The sequence below is a fragment of the Centropristis striata genome, chromosome 6, assembly GCF_030273125.1.
Source record: "Centropristis striata isolate RG_2023a ecotype Rhode Island chromosome 6, C.striata_1.0, whole genome shotgun sequence".
Classification (NCBI taxonomy): domain Eukaryota; kingdom Metazoa; phylum Chordata; class Actinopteri; order Perciformes; family Serranidae; genus Centropristis; species Centropristis striata.
In genome coordinates this window covers 12,013,593-12,033,612 of record NC_081522.1, presented here as the reverse complement: position 1 = coordinate 12,033,612, position 20,020 = coordinate 12,013,593, and the positions used below count along the sequence as shown (strand labels likewise).

Sequence of the window (20,020 nt, the reverse complement as noted above, 5' to 3'; positions counted from 1 at the left end):
ATGCAGCATCCTGTGTCAGATCTGCAAAAGGTGGCAGAGGATTTAGGTTCTTAGATTTAGAAGTTCGGGGCACTTAAACCTCATATTTTCTTTCAGCTTAACATTCATAATGACATTGCATAACGGTTCCAGTTGGTCTGGAAGTGATGAATTCAGCATTAAAGTAATACAATTCATTACGACTAATGTTCCGATGCCAAGCCCTGCTAATGAATAGTAAAAAAAAATATTCTCTTATTCATCAGGGCAGGCCAAATGCAGTGCAGAGTTAAGCCTTAATAGTTTTATTTTCCAACAGTTTTGTTGGTATTATGTAAGAGGTCAAACTCTTAACAATACTTAACATCAAGCTGCACTAAATCTGTGTGTGAGACTACTTTATGTGGAACAAAATCATGTCAAATGTTGCCATTAAATGGGAGCGAGAGACTCCAACATGTGTTCTATTCTGCTATGTTAAAAAGGATATCAAAGTATTAAAGCCATGGGACTAAAAATACATTTTGCCCTGATAATAAAGATATTTTTGGAGTTTAATTAATAACAGGAACAAGGTGTGCAGTTTGAAATGATTGGTGAGAATATACCTGGTGTGTTTCTCCCACTGATGCTTTCTAGCACATTGAAATTGCTCTGCATCCCACTCTGTATGTGTGCATACCTTTCTGTGTGCACCCTGATGGGACACTCCTGTCTTCCCTGTCAGACACACTGAGCCTCATCTGGTGGGACAACCTTTGGCTTTCCGCCGGCTAACTTTAGCCTCACAGCTTGCATGGTCTCTCTAAGCCTGTTTTGGGGTTGTGGTGTGCCAAAGTAGATTTACCTTCAATAACCATTTATTAAATCTCTATCCATTAGACTCTGAGGCTTCGTAAGAGCTGGCTGCATTAAGCCTGATTATGGGATGCCCGGCAGAGGAAAAGGGTCTATGTGTCAAGTGTGTCATCGAGTGATTTATATCCCTGGCTGGGATCTCTGTCTTGTCAGTCGGGCGTAAGCTGCAGAGAGGAGAGAGAAGCGCTGAAACCTGTAATGATGTAAAACTTTGATTGTTTTTTTTGTAAGTGTGAATCCAGAGGTTGCTGTCATGCCTTGGTTCTGTAGTGGGTTTGAGGGGTTTCTGTCTGTTTCTGATGTTCACATTACCGCTGAACCCTGACCTGTCGCCAGTGTTGAGGATCCCTTTCTGAGTCAGTTTTACCGAATTCTTCAAGTCTTCAACATGGACACTAAGGGCCCGGGTGGCAACTTTAAACGGTCCTCCCTAAAACGCTCCGCATCTGGCTCGCAGAAGGTAAGATGAAGCCTGTTGTGTCACATTCAACAGGTGATTCTGCATTACTTTATTGAGTGGATCTGATGTGGAGGGTTTTCATTTGTCTTGAAAAAGAAATGCTGATGTTGAAATATGTTTATGGCATTCATTGTCAAAGTAAAGTAGGTTATCTTAAAATGAATGAAAACTGCACTCAATCTTCAATTGTTTTGTAACTTCTAACCATATGACTATTCTGGGAATGACTTTGGTTGCACAGCATGTCACATGAAACCATTACTGGCCACAATAGTTTCCAACCAATGGTTTCAGGCTCCCTATGTCAGGCGAAATGACATGCACCATTCAGTACTACTGGTCGTATATTTGTGTGCACATGGTCTGCACTCCCAGCCCTGCAAACTTGCTGTTAAGTGGTGTTTGAAGCTGAGCAGGCTTCAAGAGCCGCTCACTCCAGCGCTGCGCTTTAATCCCTCATAATGGCCCAGTATGGACGACCATGGTCATGACAGATTATGGACTTTATATCTTTTTTAAAGTCTGCTTTCATGTGATTAACACACTCATGGTAACATGTCCTTGAAAGCAAGAAAGATGCCTCTTTTTTATATGCATGCATGCATGCTGCTCTCAATCCAACGAGCAGTGCATGCTGGGATTAAAGCATGTACATAGCAAGATAACTCAGTTTGTGTTGCTTTTGTGGATACATGTAAGGAAACGAACAGTGAAAGACAAAGAACAAAAACAGTTTCTTTTTAAACAGGTTTGTAAATCAGCACAACCCACCAGCCAAAAGCTAGATTTGCTTAATTTACCAACCATAGAAAAACAATGGTGATCTTGAATAGTGAATGGCTGGAAGATTTTGAAAAGTTATTTTTCAACCCTGCGACTAACAAGTTTAAATACTTCCAGCTTCCAGAATAAAGAGATAAACATGGAAAATCAACTGACAAACATTTAAATCCATTTTTGTATATTACATATAATCCATATCAACATCACAGTGATCCGTTACATTTTCTTTAAATACTGAGGAGAACTGTTTACCCTGTGGTTAAATCAGCCCGACTCCTGACGTATATCTCACAGTATATCAGACACTGACAGCATGAAAAGAATTCAGTATGATGGGCTTCTATAAATTACAGCGGGCATTATTTAGTGAGATTAACAATCTTTATAATCCACAGCCTTTTTATATGAGGTTTTACTCCGTGAAGCCATCAGCAATGTCATGGCTCTCAGCTGCACTTTTAATGAGATCCGATACGTTGCTAAATATAAACTCATTGGCTGCACTTACCCTTTTTCCCCTTTTTCGATCATGCATATTTGCCATGTTGTTGCTATCGCTTTTAATCATGGATTTATCTGCTTTATTCAAATGATAGGCATATACTTCATCATTTACAGTGGGTCATGTTATGAAGAAGGATTTATTTTTCATCCATACCATAGTGCATCAGAAATAGAGTGAAGGCGATCTCTCTCTAAATCTGGCGGGATGACACATGATTAGAAATGAGGGTAAAGGTCTTCCTTGTAGGGAGCCTGAAATACAACAGAGAGCACATTCAGTAAAATGTGTTCACATGATATTACCTTGCTGACATAAATTAACTTCCATCTGTAACAGATAAAACATCAAATAAACTGCATCTACTGACCTTTTTACTCGTTTTACTAAGAAATGGCTTACAGCTCAATAGTTAGGAAAGAAATGGCCTGAAAGCATCCGTAGCACTATGGGTTTTAATGTTCAATGTGTATGGTGCGCAGATCCTTAAAATGCATTTGCTATATTAATAAAAGGCAACAAACTCGATTCAAATGTGATTAACAAATCCTACATTTTTCCCCCTGGGTTTGCAAGATCATATGACTGTGTGATGTAAGCATCAGGCTCAGGTCAGGTGAGAGCCAAGAATCTGCAAGAAGCTTTAGGGTGCTTGGGGTCAGGGGCTAGACTACAGCAGACCCCTATGTGTGAAGGTTTGCAGAGCTTCTGAAAAATAAAAATTATACCAGTAAGTTGTTGAAACCAATTAATATTTGCTCATTCTTAGTGCAAACTTGGATGGGTCTTGACTAAATTATATTTGAAACTAAATGGATTTTATAAAATAGAAAGAATTGCCTTGAAGATATGCTATCGAGATCTTTGCACCCCATACAATTAAATGTCAAAACAAAGCAATATTTTTGCTACTTATTTCTTTATATTCTGTATTTCTGTTCAAAATCATAGAAACACTCACTACTTGTTAACTGATGTTGCAATGGTAGTACTGTTTCTTTTAGACGGCTAACATATAACTACTGCTGTCATATTCTCAAAGCTCCTATTAAAAAGAATGTACCATGAATAGAAATTGAATTTATCTCCATGATTCTGTTTGTTTTTGACATATAACAAATATTCTATTCAAAGTCCTTGTATGGAGGAGGTCGGGATGCATGGATCGGTCAAACAAATGTAGGACTTAAATCTAGGAGAATGCTGTTCATGTCCCGCATAAAACCAAAAATCAACATTGATTTATTTAAATTAGTCATGTATAACTCAGTAACAAACGTATTTTATCACATATAATGATCTTTTGGTCAATCAAAAAAGTAGTTTTGTTGTCAAACCTTACCAAAGTCTGTCAACCACATGTTAAAAAATGTGATTGTAATCAAGGAAAAAAAATCCCTTGAAAACATAATCAAAAATGCAGTTTCTTTCAATTGGAACGTCATTTTTAAGAGAAAGGCTGCATAAAAATAATTAAATATGATTTTAATTAAACCTCTTTCCATGCCGGATAATTCTTTTTTCCCTTTATAAATAACACTTTATTTGTTACTTGTTTTTTTAATGTTGAATTTAATTTGCTCCCCTTTTCAGTCAGACCTTCCTTTGGGGAAAACCAGCAGCTTTAAAACATGTCTTATGACTCCCTCAACTCTTGGGGATAATCAGTGACATGTTGGACTCATGTGATGGCTAACTGGATTTTCAAACCCAAGGAGAAACAATGAGTGCATTTACAAACAGAGCGGACTGAAAACAGTTAGCTTCACAGTTGCAATGCAAAGTTGCCTATCTCAAGCCTATAACTCGAGTGTGTGCTTTGTCCAAATATCTTTCCCCTCAAGTGAAAATATGTAAAAGGCTGCTTTTTATTCGGTCCACGTGGGATCGACCATGAGTCTGGAATATTTTTTTTAGACAGTAAAGGAGTCTACACTGGCTTCATTCCTGTCACACTGCATCAAGCTCCAACCACATCACCATTCAATACCAAAGCCGAGCAATTAGTTGCTTTTATCTTCAACCCTGGTGACATTCCATTAGGACCCCCAAATCCTTTCTGATCCATTTCACTTGTGCTGATGAGGCTTTTGTTGTGTGAAGTCCATCGTTACTACAATATTCAGAATAAATCACATATTGTTTTCTAGCCACTGACTGTAAACAAATTATCTGTTTGAAATTCACTGAAATTTCCCAGGTCAGATGTCAACGTACAGATATACAGCCATCATTATACCTTTTCCTTATGACTGTTGGGAGCTGAATAGAGTGTGTAATTGTAGCAGCACTGGAACAAATTTGCTGTGATGTGGTTGCTCACTAAGTCGTGGGTCAGGAGACCAGGACCATGTGATTTCAGCACAAAAAGGCGTGATTGTATGGCATACATTTTGACCGACACAAATAGTGCAGCTGCTGCATTGTGAAGTGCAGTAGAAGTATTAATTCTAAAAGAAAATCAGGATAAAAACGTATAAAACCAGAGCAACATACTGTCTTTGGAGGAAACGCATACTTGCATCAGTGCAGCCCAGACAAAGAAAGGTCATAAATGTTTTGTATACCTTTTCTGTGACCTACTCAGCAGTCCAGCAATTATAAATCCCACTTCACACAATTGTCTTTTGTTTTGAGCGACCATTTCCTCACAAAATTCTGCATGAATGTTGTTTATTGTTTCGAGGCTTGTCTTAAGTCTTGTTAATTTGCTTGGTGTGACACAATCTGATCCTGCAGTATCTAATTCTTTAAGGTTTTTGTTGTTAAGAGCTCAAAGGCAGCTCTTAACGAAGCAGCTGCTTGCTGACTGGATTTTGGTTTTAATTGCTGTAGTTAATGAGTTTAAGTAAGCTGAAATAACTGCGACATGCTCACCAAACCCTTCTGGAAATGCACTTTGTTTTCTTCAGCTATAATTAACAGCGGCCCACGTGCGTTTTTTACCAGAGCAGGGCCGAAAGTGGGGGAGTTGAAAGGGGGGAGATGTTAGGCTTCTCTCTCTGTCTTTCTGAGTCATCAACCACCAACCTCTCTTGTCTTTTTCACTCCGAGTTACAGTCAAGCTCAAACTGCTCACTTCAACCTTAAAAGGAGAGCTTAATAAACCATTTCACATGAGGAAGGTTTTAAATGGATGTCTACAACTTTGTGCTTGTTAACTCCAACTCGGCTTCTAGCTCACCTAATGCCTTCCCCTGGTTACTAAAGCATGCACCATAAAGACCTTAATAACTTTAAATAGTTATAATTAAATTAGCCCTGAAAGCCCAGCATGTACAATAAACAGGATTCATTTTACTGAGCAAAATAGGTCATATTTGAATGCTCCCTATCCAAAAAGAAGCCCACAAATATTCAAAAGATCTGTTTTAGCCCACAGTTTAAACAGCTGGATATCAAACAGCAGCCACTAGGCTAAATGTGTTTTTTTCAAAACAGTAATATCCGTTTTCAGTCTGCTGAGAGGCTACTTATTATACAAAATCACAGTTTTTTAAATGCAAATCCACTTAACAGGAGCAAAATGAGAAAGCAAGATTTAGAGAATATTTAATGGCTGCTCTGCTGGGTTTTCTTTTTCTTCACAAAAACATGGTGGATGGAAATAGAGATTAACTGCAATTAGCATTGACTGACCTTGCCCCCAACTGGAGATCAGTCATGTCTTAACAAGGCGCCTTCCAAAAGAATGCCTGCATCCAATTCTCTCAATTATGCAAATTGGGTTGAAATCAAAGTAGTTGGAGGGGGTGAATTTTTTTCAAATGAAAAGTTGGGGAGACTCTGAACGAGACAGCATTGCTTTTAGGCTAGCTGATCTGCTCTGTCTTCTCACACAAGCTAAGATCTTCCACACTGTGAAGTGAACACAAAGAAAGGAGTTTCAACAAATTGGGAGATTAGGGGCCGGTTATCAAAGTAGATTTATTGTGCCTTGTTCAAGCGAAGGATGAAAATACCCTGTGGGCATGGAGAAGGGGTCATGGGACTCCCAAAAGGATTACCTTGAACTGGAGTCATGAGACTTGGGCGAACAAAGACCCTGCTCACATGCTCATCATATTAACTGGCCCTCATAAAGTGAAGAAGTTTCATGTCCTGTGGGATTCAATGAGAGCACTCGACTGAGAGTGCAGCACCAGGAGAAGGCTCTGCTGGAGGAGCAGCAGACTCTCTGGGCTTTACCTCCAGCAGCACTGCAGATAGGACCGCAGCTCGGACACAACCCTGCGTGTAAGTGTTTCTACATTCTGTAACTGCAACTCTTTTAATTGGATCACTTTTATGACAGAATGAGTTAGATTTTTACAGAGATGTGGAACAAATTATGGCTCATGGAAAGTGAATTCAGATGTGGTGAATGGGAACAGGCAGCGCTGTATGAGTTCTGGGTGGTTAATGATGCATGATAACACTGGGATGGAAAACTGCTGAGACAAGACAGACAGCAACAGCCGCACTGTGCCTTGGACTTTTAAAAAAAAAAAAAAAAAGGTGGTTTTATTTTATTTTTTGCAAAAGGTCTACCTTGGTTATAAATTACATACGCCATTCAAATTGTCTTCATGCAAACAAATAGTTTAACATTTTGAAAAGGAAAATCCAAAAATCCAATGCAACTAAATAAATAGGAAAACTGTAAAAACTGCTCAAATTGCACTGCAGTAGCAAACAACACGAGTGAAAAAAATAATTTATATTATATATGTATTAAGGAAAGGATGTTTTAAAACAACAACAGTACTCTTTCAGTTCAAGTCATTAAGACCAGCACATAGTGTTAGGCATATTAGCCATAAATATGTATTCATTGTGTAGACCGAAAAAAAAAAAAAAAAAAAAAAGTATGGACCTCATCAAATAATCAATTCTCTTCATGCAGAACTGCTGCTCCTAGTTGGCTGTGGCCAATTGTGGAGATAAAGAGAGAACAGTAACTGTACTGTGTTCAGCACTTGTGATTACTGTTCACAAGACCATACTCACATGTCTTTCATTTACACTCAGATGACTTAAAGGTGCAGTTAAATTATGGATTATTTTCATATGATTTAAGCTATTGTTAACAGTGTTTAATATTATGTGTTTTTTCCATTTAACTTCCAGGTCTTTTCCTGGAAACATTTGCTTCCAATGCTTCAGTTTTAATTGGGCCTCAACCATCAACAATGGCCCTCAGAGAAACTCTGCTTTGAACTCAGGTTATTTTTGCTCAGCATTGGAAAAACATCAAAACAATCAGAGCAGGATTCGAAGTGTGTGGGGGCAGTAGTACTTTTGTGCGATGCTTTTCACTGGCTGCTCATCAAGCTTGAGCAGACAATGAATGGTGTTTGTCCACTTCAACTGTGCCCTTATAATCTCAGGAGCAACAAAACATGCTCAGAATTACTGTATACAATGAATACAATTTTTTTGCCTGTTGATACCAGTCGATTGACATTTCAAAGCCTCTCCGGAAACATTTTCCCTTTGATTTACATTCTCTCCTCTCTTAACTGGGTTTCTTTGCAGGAAACATCCTCTTTCAGCCCGGATTACGACTAAGAGGATTTCGATAGTGAAATTTAAATTCAGATATCTGCAAAGATGATCTCCCTGTGCCTTCAACATGACACTATGAGCTCACACTTTCCCCCTCTCTCTTATCTTTTCTCTTTACAGGCACAAAAAGCTTGGATTGAGAGGACCTTTTCTAAAAGAGAATGTATTCACAAATTTCCCACCAAGGACCCGACCAGGTAACTACACTCTTCAAATTACCATTTAATGGTTATTTATTAGTTGTGGTAATCATATGGCTTTAGGTAACAACAGCTAATAATGTTGCTCCATATTAGAGCTTACGACTCATTTTACTCAAATGAATTTAAAATGTGAACGCCATGCAAGTCAATAAAAAAGGTTTTCTTATTTAAAAACTAGTAGGCAGAAAACAGTTCTCAAAGTGCCCCTTGTTGATAGAATATGCAACTCATGACAGTGTTTAAATGTTGATTCAACCCCATATTCACCATGAGTAATGTTTTAAATATATTGGAATTAATTTAACCCGGTTTATTCATTAACTTAATATTATTTAATGATATCTATGAGACATTTATCAGGATTAAAACTGATTTCTCAGAGTGTAATGTAGGATGTGGTTACTATGCTGGGCTCAGAGAGCAGTCAGGCAGTGCAGGCCTTTGTTCGCTGAGGCACAAATTTCCCAGAAATGGGCACAGTCATAGAAATAGAAAAAGCCTGTGTGATGTGTTTCGAGGAAAAGACATGGCCTTCGTGAGCAGACTAAACAACACTTGGCTCAGTTGCTTTTGGTTCAACATCGTAAACTGCTCAGGACCTGGACTGACATGTTCACTAAGTGAGGCTTGTTTTGTGATCTATGTAGATGTGCCTGTGGTCAGCTGAACACGCACCACGCGGCCATCCCTGCTGGTGCCAACTCACTCGAGGAAGCGAACCAGCTGGTACAGATTGACACCCCAAAGGACAAATGGAGTGTGATCAAGCACACCCGGACCTTCCCAACAGACGCCTTTGGTTTGATCGAGTTCCAGGGTGGAGGATTCATCAACAAGGCCATGGTAAGCCACTGAAAAAACATTTTAAAGTGACTGTGTGGTTTGATTAGAAATAAGTCACAATGCTGTTCTGTTCTCTTCTTTTCTCTCCTAGTATATCCGAGTGTCCTATGACACCAAACCTGACAACCTCCTGCATTTGATGGTGAAGGACTGGCAGTTGGAGCTGCCCACCTTGCTCATCTCCGTACATGGAGGCCTCCAGAACTTCGACCTCCAGCCCAAACTCAAGCAGGTGTTCGGCAAAGGCCTGATCAAAGCCGCGGTCACCACCGGAGCTTGGATCTTCACGGGTGGAGTCAACACGGGTAGGACGCTGACAGTTCAGAATAATGCTTTTAATGCTCACTTAACAAAATAACAATTTGTGACATTAGAAGATTACCTTTGGTCTAAATTGTCATTACATAACACCTGTCCTGCAATTTCCTGGGGGAGATTTGACCAACCCATTGTCACAGGTTTAAGCTCTGTAATTAGAGCTTTTGTGTGGAAAATTCATCACAAATGGCAATCTGTGTGGACGTTGCGTGCAGCAACCACAGTGTGTCCCATGATGCAGCCCCATTAGGCAATGGAGAGAGTCATTATTCATGGTGCTATATTTTGCTCTTTACACCTCAGGGGTGATCCGTCATGTAGGAGACGCCTTAAAGGACCATTCTTCTAAATCACGAGGGAAGGTGTGCGCTATAGGGATTGCTCCGTGGGGGATCCTGGAAAACAAAGAGGATCTCATTGGAAAAGATGTGAGAACATTTGTTGCGTTTAGTTTCTAAAAAAATAAAGCTTTCCTTACTAATATTCCTTCTTGACACTTACTTCCTCTTCTTTTTTCAGGTAAACAAACCCTACCAGACGATGGCAAACCCACTGAGCAAGCTGGCCGTGCTCAACAACAGCCACTCCCACTTCATCCTGACTGACAACGGCACCTGTGGGAAGTACGGCTCAGAGGTTAAACTCCGCCGGCTGCTGGAGAAGCACATCTCCCTGCAGAAGATCAACACGCGTAAGTCACACAGTGCTCCACAGGAACCATAAAACATCCACCAGTGTGTGTGAGTCTTGTTGGACATGTGGATGGAGAGCTCCTCTGTGGCCTGTGGGCTTCCCTTTGTCATCCTATGCCTGGAGCTCGGATAAGGCAGGGACAGCAAAGGGATGCTCAACTGTCACCACTGACTTCACTCCCTCCCTCCTCTGGTTCTGTCTGGTCGTCACATCATCATGTTCTGCAGAATTTCTTAACTTAAAGTTTTGTTCTCATAAGGTGACCATTAAATAGATGGATGGCAGCACTGAGTATTTTTGTTTGTGTATTGCAGGTTTGGGTCAGGGGGTTCCTCTAGTGTGTCTAATCGTGGAAGGAGGTCCCAATGTGATCTCCATCGCACTGGAGAGTCTGAGAGACGAGCCTCCCATCCCTGTGGTGGTGTGTGACGGCAGCGGCCGAGCTTCAGACATAATTTCCTTTGCACACAAGTTCTCAGAGGATGGAGGGTGAGATATTAAATGATATTCCTTTACTGTACTTGGTTATCATTAATCTCATTTTTAAAAAAGCTGACATGTCCTCCTTAAACCTCTTCTTCCAGCCTGGTTAATGATGATGTCAGAGAGCAACTCTTGGTAACTATTCAGAAGACTTTCAATTATAGTAAAAGCCAATCGCAGCAGATCCTGCTCATGGTTATGGAGTGCATGAAGAAAAGGGAACTGGTGAGTAAAAGTGAAAAAGAAGGTGTTAATATCTTCAAGCTTTTCCATAGTTCTCTTGTATGTGAATATGATGTGTCTGTGTTGATCAATAAACATTTATGAGTTGTGAAACATCTGGTCTCCATCGTCATTCATCCATTCCACTCATCTGTGTATTTCCATTAACATATTGAATAAACATAATCCCCACAACGTGCTTGTCATTTCTCCTCGTGTGGTATGTTCATATAATCTGGGGCAGCTACCCTGAAGCACTTCATCAACCCTCATGTATAAGCACAGAGCTGTAAAGTGGCAGTAGGTGTCCGACTGCAGTGCTAAACTGTTTACTTGGATGTAAACAATGCAGCTGGTGGCTCTGCGATAAAGCACACACCCTGGTGAGTCTTCGCAGATATCAGATTAATCCCTGAGCTGGGATTGTTTTTCCAAAGTGTTTGCCGGGGAACTTAAATAGTGGATGTGCATCTCCAGCAGATTTCCGAAGTGATGTGATTAGTAGTTTGTAATACCCAGCGCATATAATCTCCAGACTCCATACATTTGGGTGGGAAAGATCAGTGCATACTACCACCTGCTTAGTAGAGGCTCTTACTTCATCCATTCACAGTAAGCATGCAGCACACAGATGGAGGCAAGGATCCATCTCCCTAATCCTCAGCCAGGTTCCTCTCTCTCTCTCTCTCCACTCCCCAGGCTTTTTTTTAGTCCCCAGAGTGCTATCACTTCACTAGCAACTCTGCATCCTCTATCCCCCAATGTATTAGATTGCCTAATGCGCCAACACACTCAGATAAGCAAGTTAAACTGCTTTTTTTTCAAAGATCATACCGCTGCATGCATTTACTTTTCACTGACCCAGACAATGTGACAGAACCGCCAAGTTGTTTGAGCTCTTTATACACAACTAAAAGGCCACACTATTGCCTGCTCTTAATCTAAAGTACCATGACTAACCTACAGGTGAATCAGTGGCACAGTCTAGTCTCCAAATAATCCTTTCATCCTAAGTGCATCCCATGTGAACAGCTGGGTTAGACAAATAAAGACACTGATTTAGAGTGCTAAATTTGCTGTTACGTAACACCAGGATGCAACATTTAACTGAATTAAGAGTTCACCATTTAAAAAACAACAACCCTATTTTTCAAAAAGCATGTAGCAACTGTCTCAAAGAGCAACACGAGTTTTCCGTCTTCATACTGCTGCTCATTATCAACGCATCCCGAGACCAGCCCTGAAATCTCAGGCGGCGTGCCACATATTCATGCCAACCTAATCCCATTTACCATGGCTGCACATGTGACAGACCCGTCAGCGTAATTTCATTTGATATAGTCGAGTCAATAACAAGGAAGGCACTATCATGCTGTGTGACAAGTAAAATTAGCCATTTGTGCTCCGGGGGTCAGCCTGCAGTGAGAGGAAGAATCTCCCATCAGTTCATCACCACATGTTTACAGCTGCAGTGGGAGCACAAATTAACTCATTCATTCATTCATCCGTTCATTTACGTGGTTTGTTATCATCTGATTCGCCCAATACAGAATAAGCCTTCACATCAGCAATCGCTTCTTCTTTTCTGTCTCACATGCAGATCACAGTTTTTCGAATGGGTTCTGAAGGTCAACAAGATATTGAAATGGCCATTCTTACTGCCTTGTTAAAAGGTATTATCTGACTTAATCTCATCAGTATATGTACCATAAAATCGGCAATACTTACAAGTCCTAAATGCTTCCTATTCTCTCTCTCTCTCTCTCTCTCTGCCTTTCTGTTTCTTTTGTGTCAGGCACGAATGCTTCAGCTGCTGACCAGCTCAGTTTGGCTCTGGCCTGGAACAGAGTGGATATTGCTCGTAATCACATCTTTGTTTACGGACACAATTTACCAGTGAGTAGTGCTCACATCTGAAAAGCTGCAAAATTGGCGAGGATGTATTTTGTACAGAAGGAGAGAATTCGGTTTGGAAATAGAGCTGGGCAAAGCCCCCTTCCACTCAAAAAGATTTTTGAACAACAGTGTGTTCTCAACATATATGACAAGGACAGAAAATATCTTTTTTGAACAGTGTTTCTTAGATGCACAAAATTGTGAGCTCAAGCTGTGTACTCTACCCCATAGCTGTTATAAGTATTTGTATTCACATTCTATAGTTTTGGAGAGGTTCAGGAACCACATACTAAAAACTCCCTAGTTCCCATTAGTTAAGGTCTAGAGGCCATGTGTGGTTGACAAGATGTAGGAGGTATGCAGTTTCGCATATGACATATTATAGATGAGGACCACAAAACAATTTTTGAGCCATGTTTGAACTGATGCAGTTAAGGTTGTGTTTGAGTCACTTGCTAAACAGGCACATCTTCAGAAACTACACGATAATATCTTTCAAATAAAGTCTTATACATGCATTTTGGCCTTTTACTTGCTCTGTTTTAAGCATTTCCATTTGGGTATTCCAAAAAGCTAAACATTCAAAAAGATGAATGTAATCAAATGATCCCAATACCTGTAAAGAAACTGATATATTAAGGTTAAAGCTTTATTTATTTTCCTTTTTTCCTGCTTGGTAAGCCTGCTGGTGCCATCGCCAACACTACAGCCACTGGAGCCGTGGTTCAGGAGAAGCAAAAGAGTCCTGCCACTGCACCTCGAAACAAAACAAGAGGAAAGAAGGGAAAGGGGAAAGGAAAGGCGAAGCCTGAACCTCCAGAGGAAACAGACCCTAGGAAGCTGGAGTTGATTCGTTGGGTAAGAGTAGGGTTTATTACTCCAGTTCAAAATATAAGAAATATAATGAGGGCTGTGGAATGTAAATACGAAGTAATAAATATTTTGTATTGCTTTCTCTCAGGTGAACTCTCTAGAGCAGGCTATGATGGACGCGCTGGTGCTGGACAGAGTGGACTTTGTCAAACTGCTCCTTGAGAATGGAGTCAACATTCACCACTTCCTCACCATTCCCAGACTGGAGGAGTTATACAACACAGTGGGTCTGAGTCGGAAACCCTCAAAATACAGACATGACAAATATAAAAAAGTCTACACTTAATTATTCTTCCTTCTCCTCTCTTCCTTCAGAAACTTGGCCCTGCTAATACACTGAATGCTGTGGTTAGGGACGTTAAAAAGGTAAAATTGTCTTTCAAATTAAGTGTTTTTGCTGCATAATGCGTAACAATAAAAACTGTTTCAGGTTATATATATATCATCCGAGATTCTTACTGGATTGTATATTACTCTAATTTTTTCAGGGAAACCTTCCTCCAGATTATCAGATCACTCTGATTGATATTGGTCTGGTGCTGGAGTGCTTCATGGGTGGAGCTTACAGGAGCAATTACACCAGGAAGGCTTTCCGAAACCTCTACAATAATTTGTATGGACTAAAAAGGGTAGGCATGGGCGGAAGAGATAATTGATAATGGCTTGTGCACCATATTAAGTAACACTTTGGTATTAATTATCATGTTTTTTTTCCTTTCCTGCAGCCAAAGGCTCTGAAGCTTCTAGGAATGGAGGTGAGGTATCCTTTCACAACAAAATACTGTCAAGTAGATCAAACAATACAACCCACATAGCAGAATAATCTATCACTATATTTTCATTTGGGCAGGATGATGAACCAAGAACAAAAGGCAAGAAAAAGCAAAAAAAGAAGAAAGAAGAAGAGGTGGAAATCGATGTGGATGACCCAGAGGTCTGTCGATTCAAGTTCCCCTTCCATGAGCTGATGCTGTGGGCGGTGCTGATGAAGCGGCAGAAGATGGCGCTGTTTCTCTGGCAGCGTGGAGAAGAAGCTATGGCGAAAGCCCTGGTGGCTTGTAAACTGTATAAAGCCATGGCCCATGAGTGCTCTGAGAGTGAACTGGTGGATGACATCTCCCAAGACTTGGAGAACAACTCCAAGTCAGTACACATGGCATCTCTCATGTTTCACTTGATATTTTCTCAAGAGATAAACACACAGGTGCACCTCACTCTAATTTTAGCAGCTGTTTTCCTGTCCCCTACTCTGAACTACTTCCTTCATATTAGCTGTTATGCAATTATTGTAATTTACTTTAACTTCTCTTCTGCTTCTTCTGCATTTGTTTCATTTTCAAACTTTTTTAAGTGCGCAAGTAAGAAACCAGATATATAAATGAATATGGATGTCCTCTCTCATTCATAGAGAATTTGGCCAGCTGGCCTACGAGCTGTTGGACCAGTCCTACAAGCATGATGAACAGGTGGCCATGAAACTCTTAACATATGAGCTGGTCAACTGGAGTAACTCCACCTGTCTGAAGTTGGCTGTGGCTGCAAAGCAACGTGACTTCATCGCCCACACCTGCAGCCAGATGTTGCTCACCGACATGTGGATGGGCTGTTTAAGGATCGGCAAAAACCCAGGCCTCAAGGTTGACAACACAAAATATTTTCCCTCTATGTATCCATAAAAAATATTTTGCAAACATAACTAGTTGAACAATTTGGAAAACATATCTAATTACTATTATATTGTAGGGAATGATCATTTTTGCATCATATTTCTCATTTTCATTAAAAAAAAGTATTTCTAAATGATCATGGTGTGATTTCTTGCAGTGACCTTGATCAAAGAAAGAATTTTGATGCAAATATTATGCATCCTGCGATTTGGATATTGCACTAGTCCATATTGTGATTTTAATAAAATGTCTATTACTTAGGCAGCCCTGGTATAAGAGTAAAATAATTCACTGTAATTAAACAAACTTACTGTATCTGTGCCTAAACAATGTGATCATTTCTCACCTAGGTTATCCTGGGAATAATTTTTCCTCCTTTGATTCTACTGTTGGATTTCCGTATTGGAGATGATGCCTCCTATCATGCAAATGAAGCGGAAAAGGGAAAAGACAAGGATGATGACACAAAATCAAGCAAGGTTTGCACTAACCTTGTTACACATACCGTTTATTTTGTCTTTGTCAAAATGATAAGCTGAGAGTTTGCTGTTATGTTGTAGGACGCTAATAATGATACAACCTCCCGAAAGGGGGATGAAGAGGAGGGCAACACCAATGTCCGCAAAATCCCCATTGGCAAAAGGTTCTTTGAGTTTTATGACGCGCCATTCACCAAATTCTGGTTCAACACTGTAAGTGTCCTTCATGTATGGAACAATGACTTATTCTTTTTTTGTTTTTGTTTTTTTACTTTTACCATTTTATTTTTTCTTCTTCCAACAGATTTGCTACCTGGGCTACTTAATGTTGTACAACTACATAATCCTTGTGAAAATGGAGCGATGGCCATCTTTACAAGAGTGGACTGTCATAGCATACATCCTCACACTTGGCTCGGAAAAAGTCAGACAGGTACAAGCCATTGAATATGATGAACCGTTTTGAGTCATTACAAGTGCAGGGCTTGACAGTGTCATGAGCCACACATGTATTCAAGTTATAAGGAAATAATGTTTATTTGATTAATTGAAAACAACACAAAGAAGCTTAATTATGTGAGTCAGTATATCAGTGGTGAGGTGTGTACATGCATGCGATGTGGTGAAATGCAGGTGTATAAGCTGAAAGTAACTAACAAACTAAACCCAACTAGACCAAACCAACCTTTTAATCCCGGTGTCTAGATTCTGATGTCAGAGCCGGGAAAGCTGAGACAGAAGATAAGTGTGTGGCTGGAGGAGTACTGGAACATAACAGATCTAGCAGCCATTTGCACCTTCCTTCTTGGCCTGATGCTTCGGCTGCAGAATGAACCTTACATGGGCTACGGTAGAGTCATCTACTGCATTGACATCATCTTCTGGTACATTCGTGTGTTGGACATCTTTGGAGTCAACAAATACCTGGGACCCTATGTGATGATGATAGGGAAGATGGTAATAATATTTCACTAATCATGTGAAAACCGCATGACATCTGTGCTAACTGATTGAACAGAAGTTCACACTGAGTTCAAATGTATGTATGCTCCTTTTCTCTCAGATGATAGATATGATGTACTTTGTGGTGATCATGCTGGTGGTGCTTATGAGCTTCGGGGTGGCTCGGCAAGCCATCCTTCACCCTGACGAGGAGCCGACATGGCGCCTTGCCAGAAACATTTTCTACATGCCCTACTGGATGATCTATGGAGAGGTTTTTGCGGACTCGATAGACCGTAAGACTAGAATTCATAGTAAGATTCTGTTTCCTGATTCTGGGCAGATGATCAGTGTTTACATTCATTTTTATGTAATTTTATGTCAACACTGTGATGTTTAGTAACAATATATTACACTGTAAGCACTCAATACTTTGTCTCCCCCTGCTGGTGTATTTATAATGGCCTTCATTGTGCTATTCATTTTGCACTGAGAAAGAGCAGTATAAGCATTACTAGCTAATCCCCTTAATCATGATCATCTGCCTTTAAGTTTTTTCTGTCAGTGTGTCTTCTGTCAGGGTGAAGACAACAAGCAAATATTTAAAACGCCTAATTTAACAGGGTTATAAATTATTAAAAGCTGATAAATCTGCTTGTTTTCATATACCAAAAAGATATAAGATATCAAAATACAGTAACTATCTTTGGTGTGTGATTAGTGGCAAATTGGTGAAACATCTGATAACACCAGTCCACTCTTTCATGGACATCAGCTTGACTTTGACAGAAGTATGACATAAAAATCCTGTTTTTATTGATTTTAACACTTTCTTCGCGTTTCTCCAAGTCTACGCAATGGAAATCAACCGTGAGTAGCCAAGAATGCAATTCAAATCAATCCACTAAAGATATAAATACATTCTACAGCTAAAGATTTTCTCTCCCTGCAGCTCCGTGTGGTGAACATTTGTATGACGAGGATGGGAAAAAACTTCCTCCATGTATTCCTGGTGCCTGGCTCACACCTGCCATTATGGCCTGTTACCTCCTCGTGGCAAACATTCTTCTGGTCAACTTGCTCATTGCAGTGTTCAAGTAAGTATATGCTACAATGTCTATTATTTTTTACAAGAAACATCTACTATTACAGTGTGTACTCACTGGGTTTTCTGTCCCACAGCAACACTTTCTTTGAAGTCAAGTCCATTTCCAACCAGGTGTGGAAGTTCCAGAGATATCAGCTGATCATGACGTTCCACGACCGCCCCATCCTGCCACCACCTCTCATCATCTTCAGCCACCTCTACATCCTCTTCAGCAGGATGTTTCGGCGGTGCGCCAGGAAGAGACAAGAGGGAGAGCTGGATGAGAAGGACCGCGGACTCAGTATGTCACCTCTAATGATACAAAACAAATACTTTCACACCATGTTGTAGTCCATAGATATACGATCGCAGAAAAATATCGGCCATGGCTGACACACATCATGATTTGTTTCTTCCAGAGCTCAGGCTGAATCCAGAAGAGCTAAAAAATCTGTATGAGTTTGAAGAACAGTGTGTGGAGGAATATTTCCGTGAGAAAGAGGACGAGCAGCAGTCCTCCAGCGACGAACGCATCAAGGTTACCTCAGAAAGGTGAACACCCTTTCTAGGACATTTCTAAGCATGTTGATTTGATCATGAAGTTTACACTTAAATAAACGTATGTTTTCTGGTGTTCTTGGCAGAGTTGAGAATATGTCCATGCGCCTGGAGGAGGTAAATGAGAGGGAGAACACAATGAAGGCTTCCCTGCAGACGGTGGATCTGCGCCTGGCACAGCTTGAGGAGATCCATGGACGAATGGCAGTCGCCCTAGAAAAGCTTGCAGGGGTAGACAGACTGGAGCTGACCAGAACCTATTCAAGAAACTCCTCTGTGTGTGACCCCTCCTCCCTACTTCGCCAGGGTAGTATTAACAGTGCTGATGGTTACAGTCTTTACCGCTTCCACATGGACATGGAGGAGTTTGCAGCGAAGCAGAAGGACCCAGACGAGACAACTAAAACTAGTGTAGAAAGACAGAGGAGTCTGCGGCAAGCCACCAGTACTTGTGCTCTCAACACAAGGGAAGGTGGTCAGAGCTTAGAGGTTGGTGGCTTGGAGAGATCGCGACCAAGTTCATGCGTGGACATTCTCATCTCTCCATGTGAGCAAAAGTCTCCTTCTTCAGCATCAAGTCAAGAGACCTTATCCTACATGAAACACGGCAGCACAGTGCTGCTAGATAGACTCACAGACAAGGATAGACTAAGGCCTTCTTCACCCCCAAAAAGGACTAAATCCTTGAAAATGTATCCAGTTGAAGATCAACCTACTTCTCCTTTGACAAAGAAGAGATCTATGAGCACCATCATTGTCAGCCCGCCTGATGAACCAGAGATACAAGATGAACCCACAGAGAAGACCCAACTGCCCCCGACAACCTCCTCTTCCCCAAAGAGGACCAAATCATTGAGATACATCCCGACTGACAGCCAAAGCCAGACTTCCCCCATCACAAAGAAGAGAGCGATGAGCAGCATCATCTACAACCCAGCCGAGGCAGGTGATGATGTGCAAACAGCAGACTATAAGTCGATAGTGGAGCAGGCCACGAAAACACCAAATCAGTGGCCAGAAAAATTGGAGTATCAGGTGCACCCCAGCAGTCTTGGTCAGATGCCTAAAGTGTCAACAGTCAGATCTCTCGCCCAGCAGTTTCAAACTAGCACTGCGCCTACGCAGCTCAAAAAAGAGGAGAATCAGACAGGTCATATTCCTTTAGAAAATAAGGAAGCTCCTCCTGCAGGAGAAACCACAGCAGACCAAACAAAGATGAAGGCAAAGAGAAATCTCTCAGACACTACTGATTATCTAACTGTAGCTGATGCAAGGTATTTGGCGTCTCATAGGTCACAGAGCTTTAACACCAGCGAGAGGAAAGCAGTGGTTAGCAAGGAGCCGAGAGCCTCCAGCAGTGAGAGAGACCTCGTTGGAGCCTGCATGGTGGCAGGGGAAGATGTGGGGAAGAAGATGGACGCAGAGAAAAAAGATTACACGCAGGAAAAGCAGTAAGAGCCAGAAAGAAGGAAGAGGAACTGAAATCTGCTAGGCAGAGAAAAAGCCTGACATCGACTGGAGATCACCACTGAAGAATTTTCACAATACTTATAAAAATAGGAAGACAGAAATGCCAATCCCTAACTATCTATTGTTTTCAATCATGCAGTTAATGTTAGTAGTGAAA

The 20,020-nt window shown here is 40.8% G+C and overlaps 1 protein-coding gene across 1 annotated transcript; it reads left to right on the top strand.

Annotated features, from left to right (window-relative positions):
- The first annotated feature begins 1,225 nt into the window (after positions 1–1,225).
- Positions 1,226–19,848, top strand: LOC131973009 (transient receptor potential cation channel subfamily M member 1-like). Its single transcript, XM_059334845.1, has 27 exons — positions 1,226–1,297; positions 8,250–8,326; positions 8,980–9,175; positions 9,267–9,480; positions 9,797–9,921; positions 10,013–10,184; positions 10,501–10,675; positions 10,771–10,894; positions 12,492–12,564; positions 12,687–12,787; positions 13,469–13,645; positions 13,749–13,883; positions 13,976–14,026; positions 14,149–14,289; positions 14,386–14,415; positions 14,511–14,803; positions 15,069–15,297; positions 15,678–15,806; positions 15,888–16,019; positions 16,111–16,239; positions 16,512–16,763; positions 16,870–17,062; positions 17,598–17,618; positions 17,701–17,845; positions 17,931–18,136; positions 18,255–18,387; positions 18,480–19,848. Exons 1-27 carry the CDS (start codon positions 1,226–1,228, stop codon positions 19,846–19,848), a joined length of 5,094 nt encoding a protein of 1,697 aa, XP_059190828.1.
- The last annotated feature ends 172 nt before the right edge of the window (positions 19,849–20,020 follow it).

Coding starts and splice junctions, on each gene's coding strand:
- LOC131973009 (XM_059334845.1), top strand. CDS start 1,226: ATGGACACTAAGGGCCCGGGTGGCAACTTTAAACGGTCCTCCCTAAAA. Junction 8,327..8,979: donor CCCACCAAGGACCCGACCAG/GTAACTACACTC, acceptor TGATCTATGTAG/ATGTGCCTGTGGTCAGCTGA. Junction 18,388..18,479: donor ATCAAGGTTACCTCAGAAAG/GTGAACACCCTT, acceptor TGTTCTTGGCAG/AGTTGAGAATATGTCCATGC.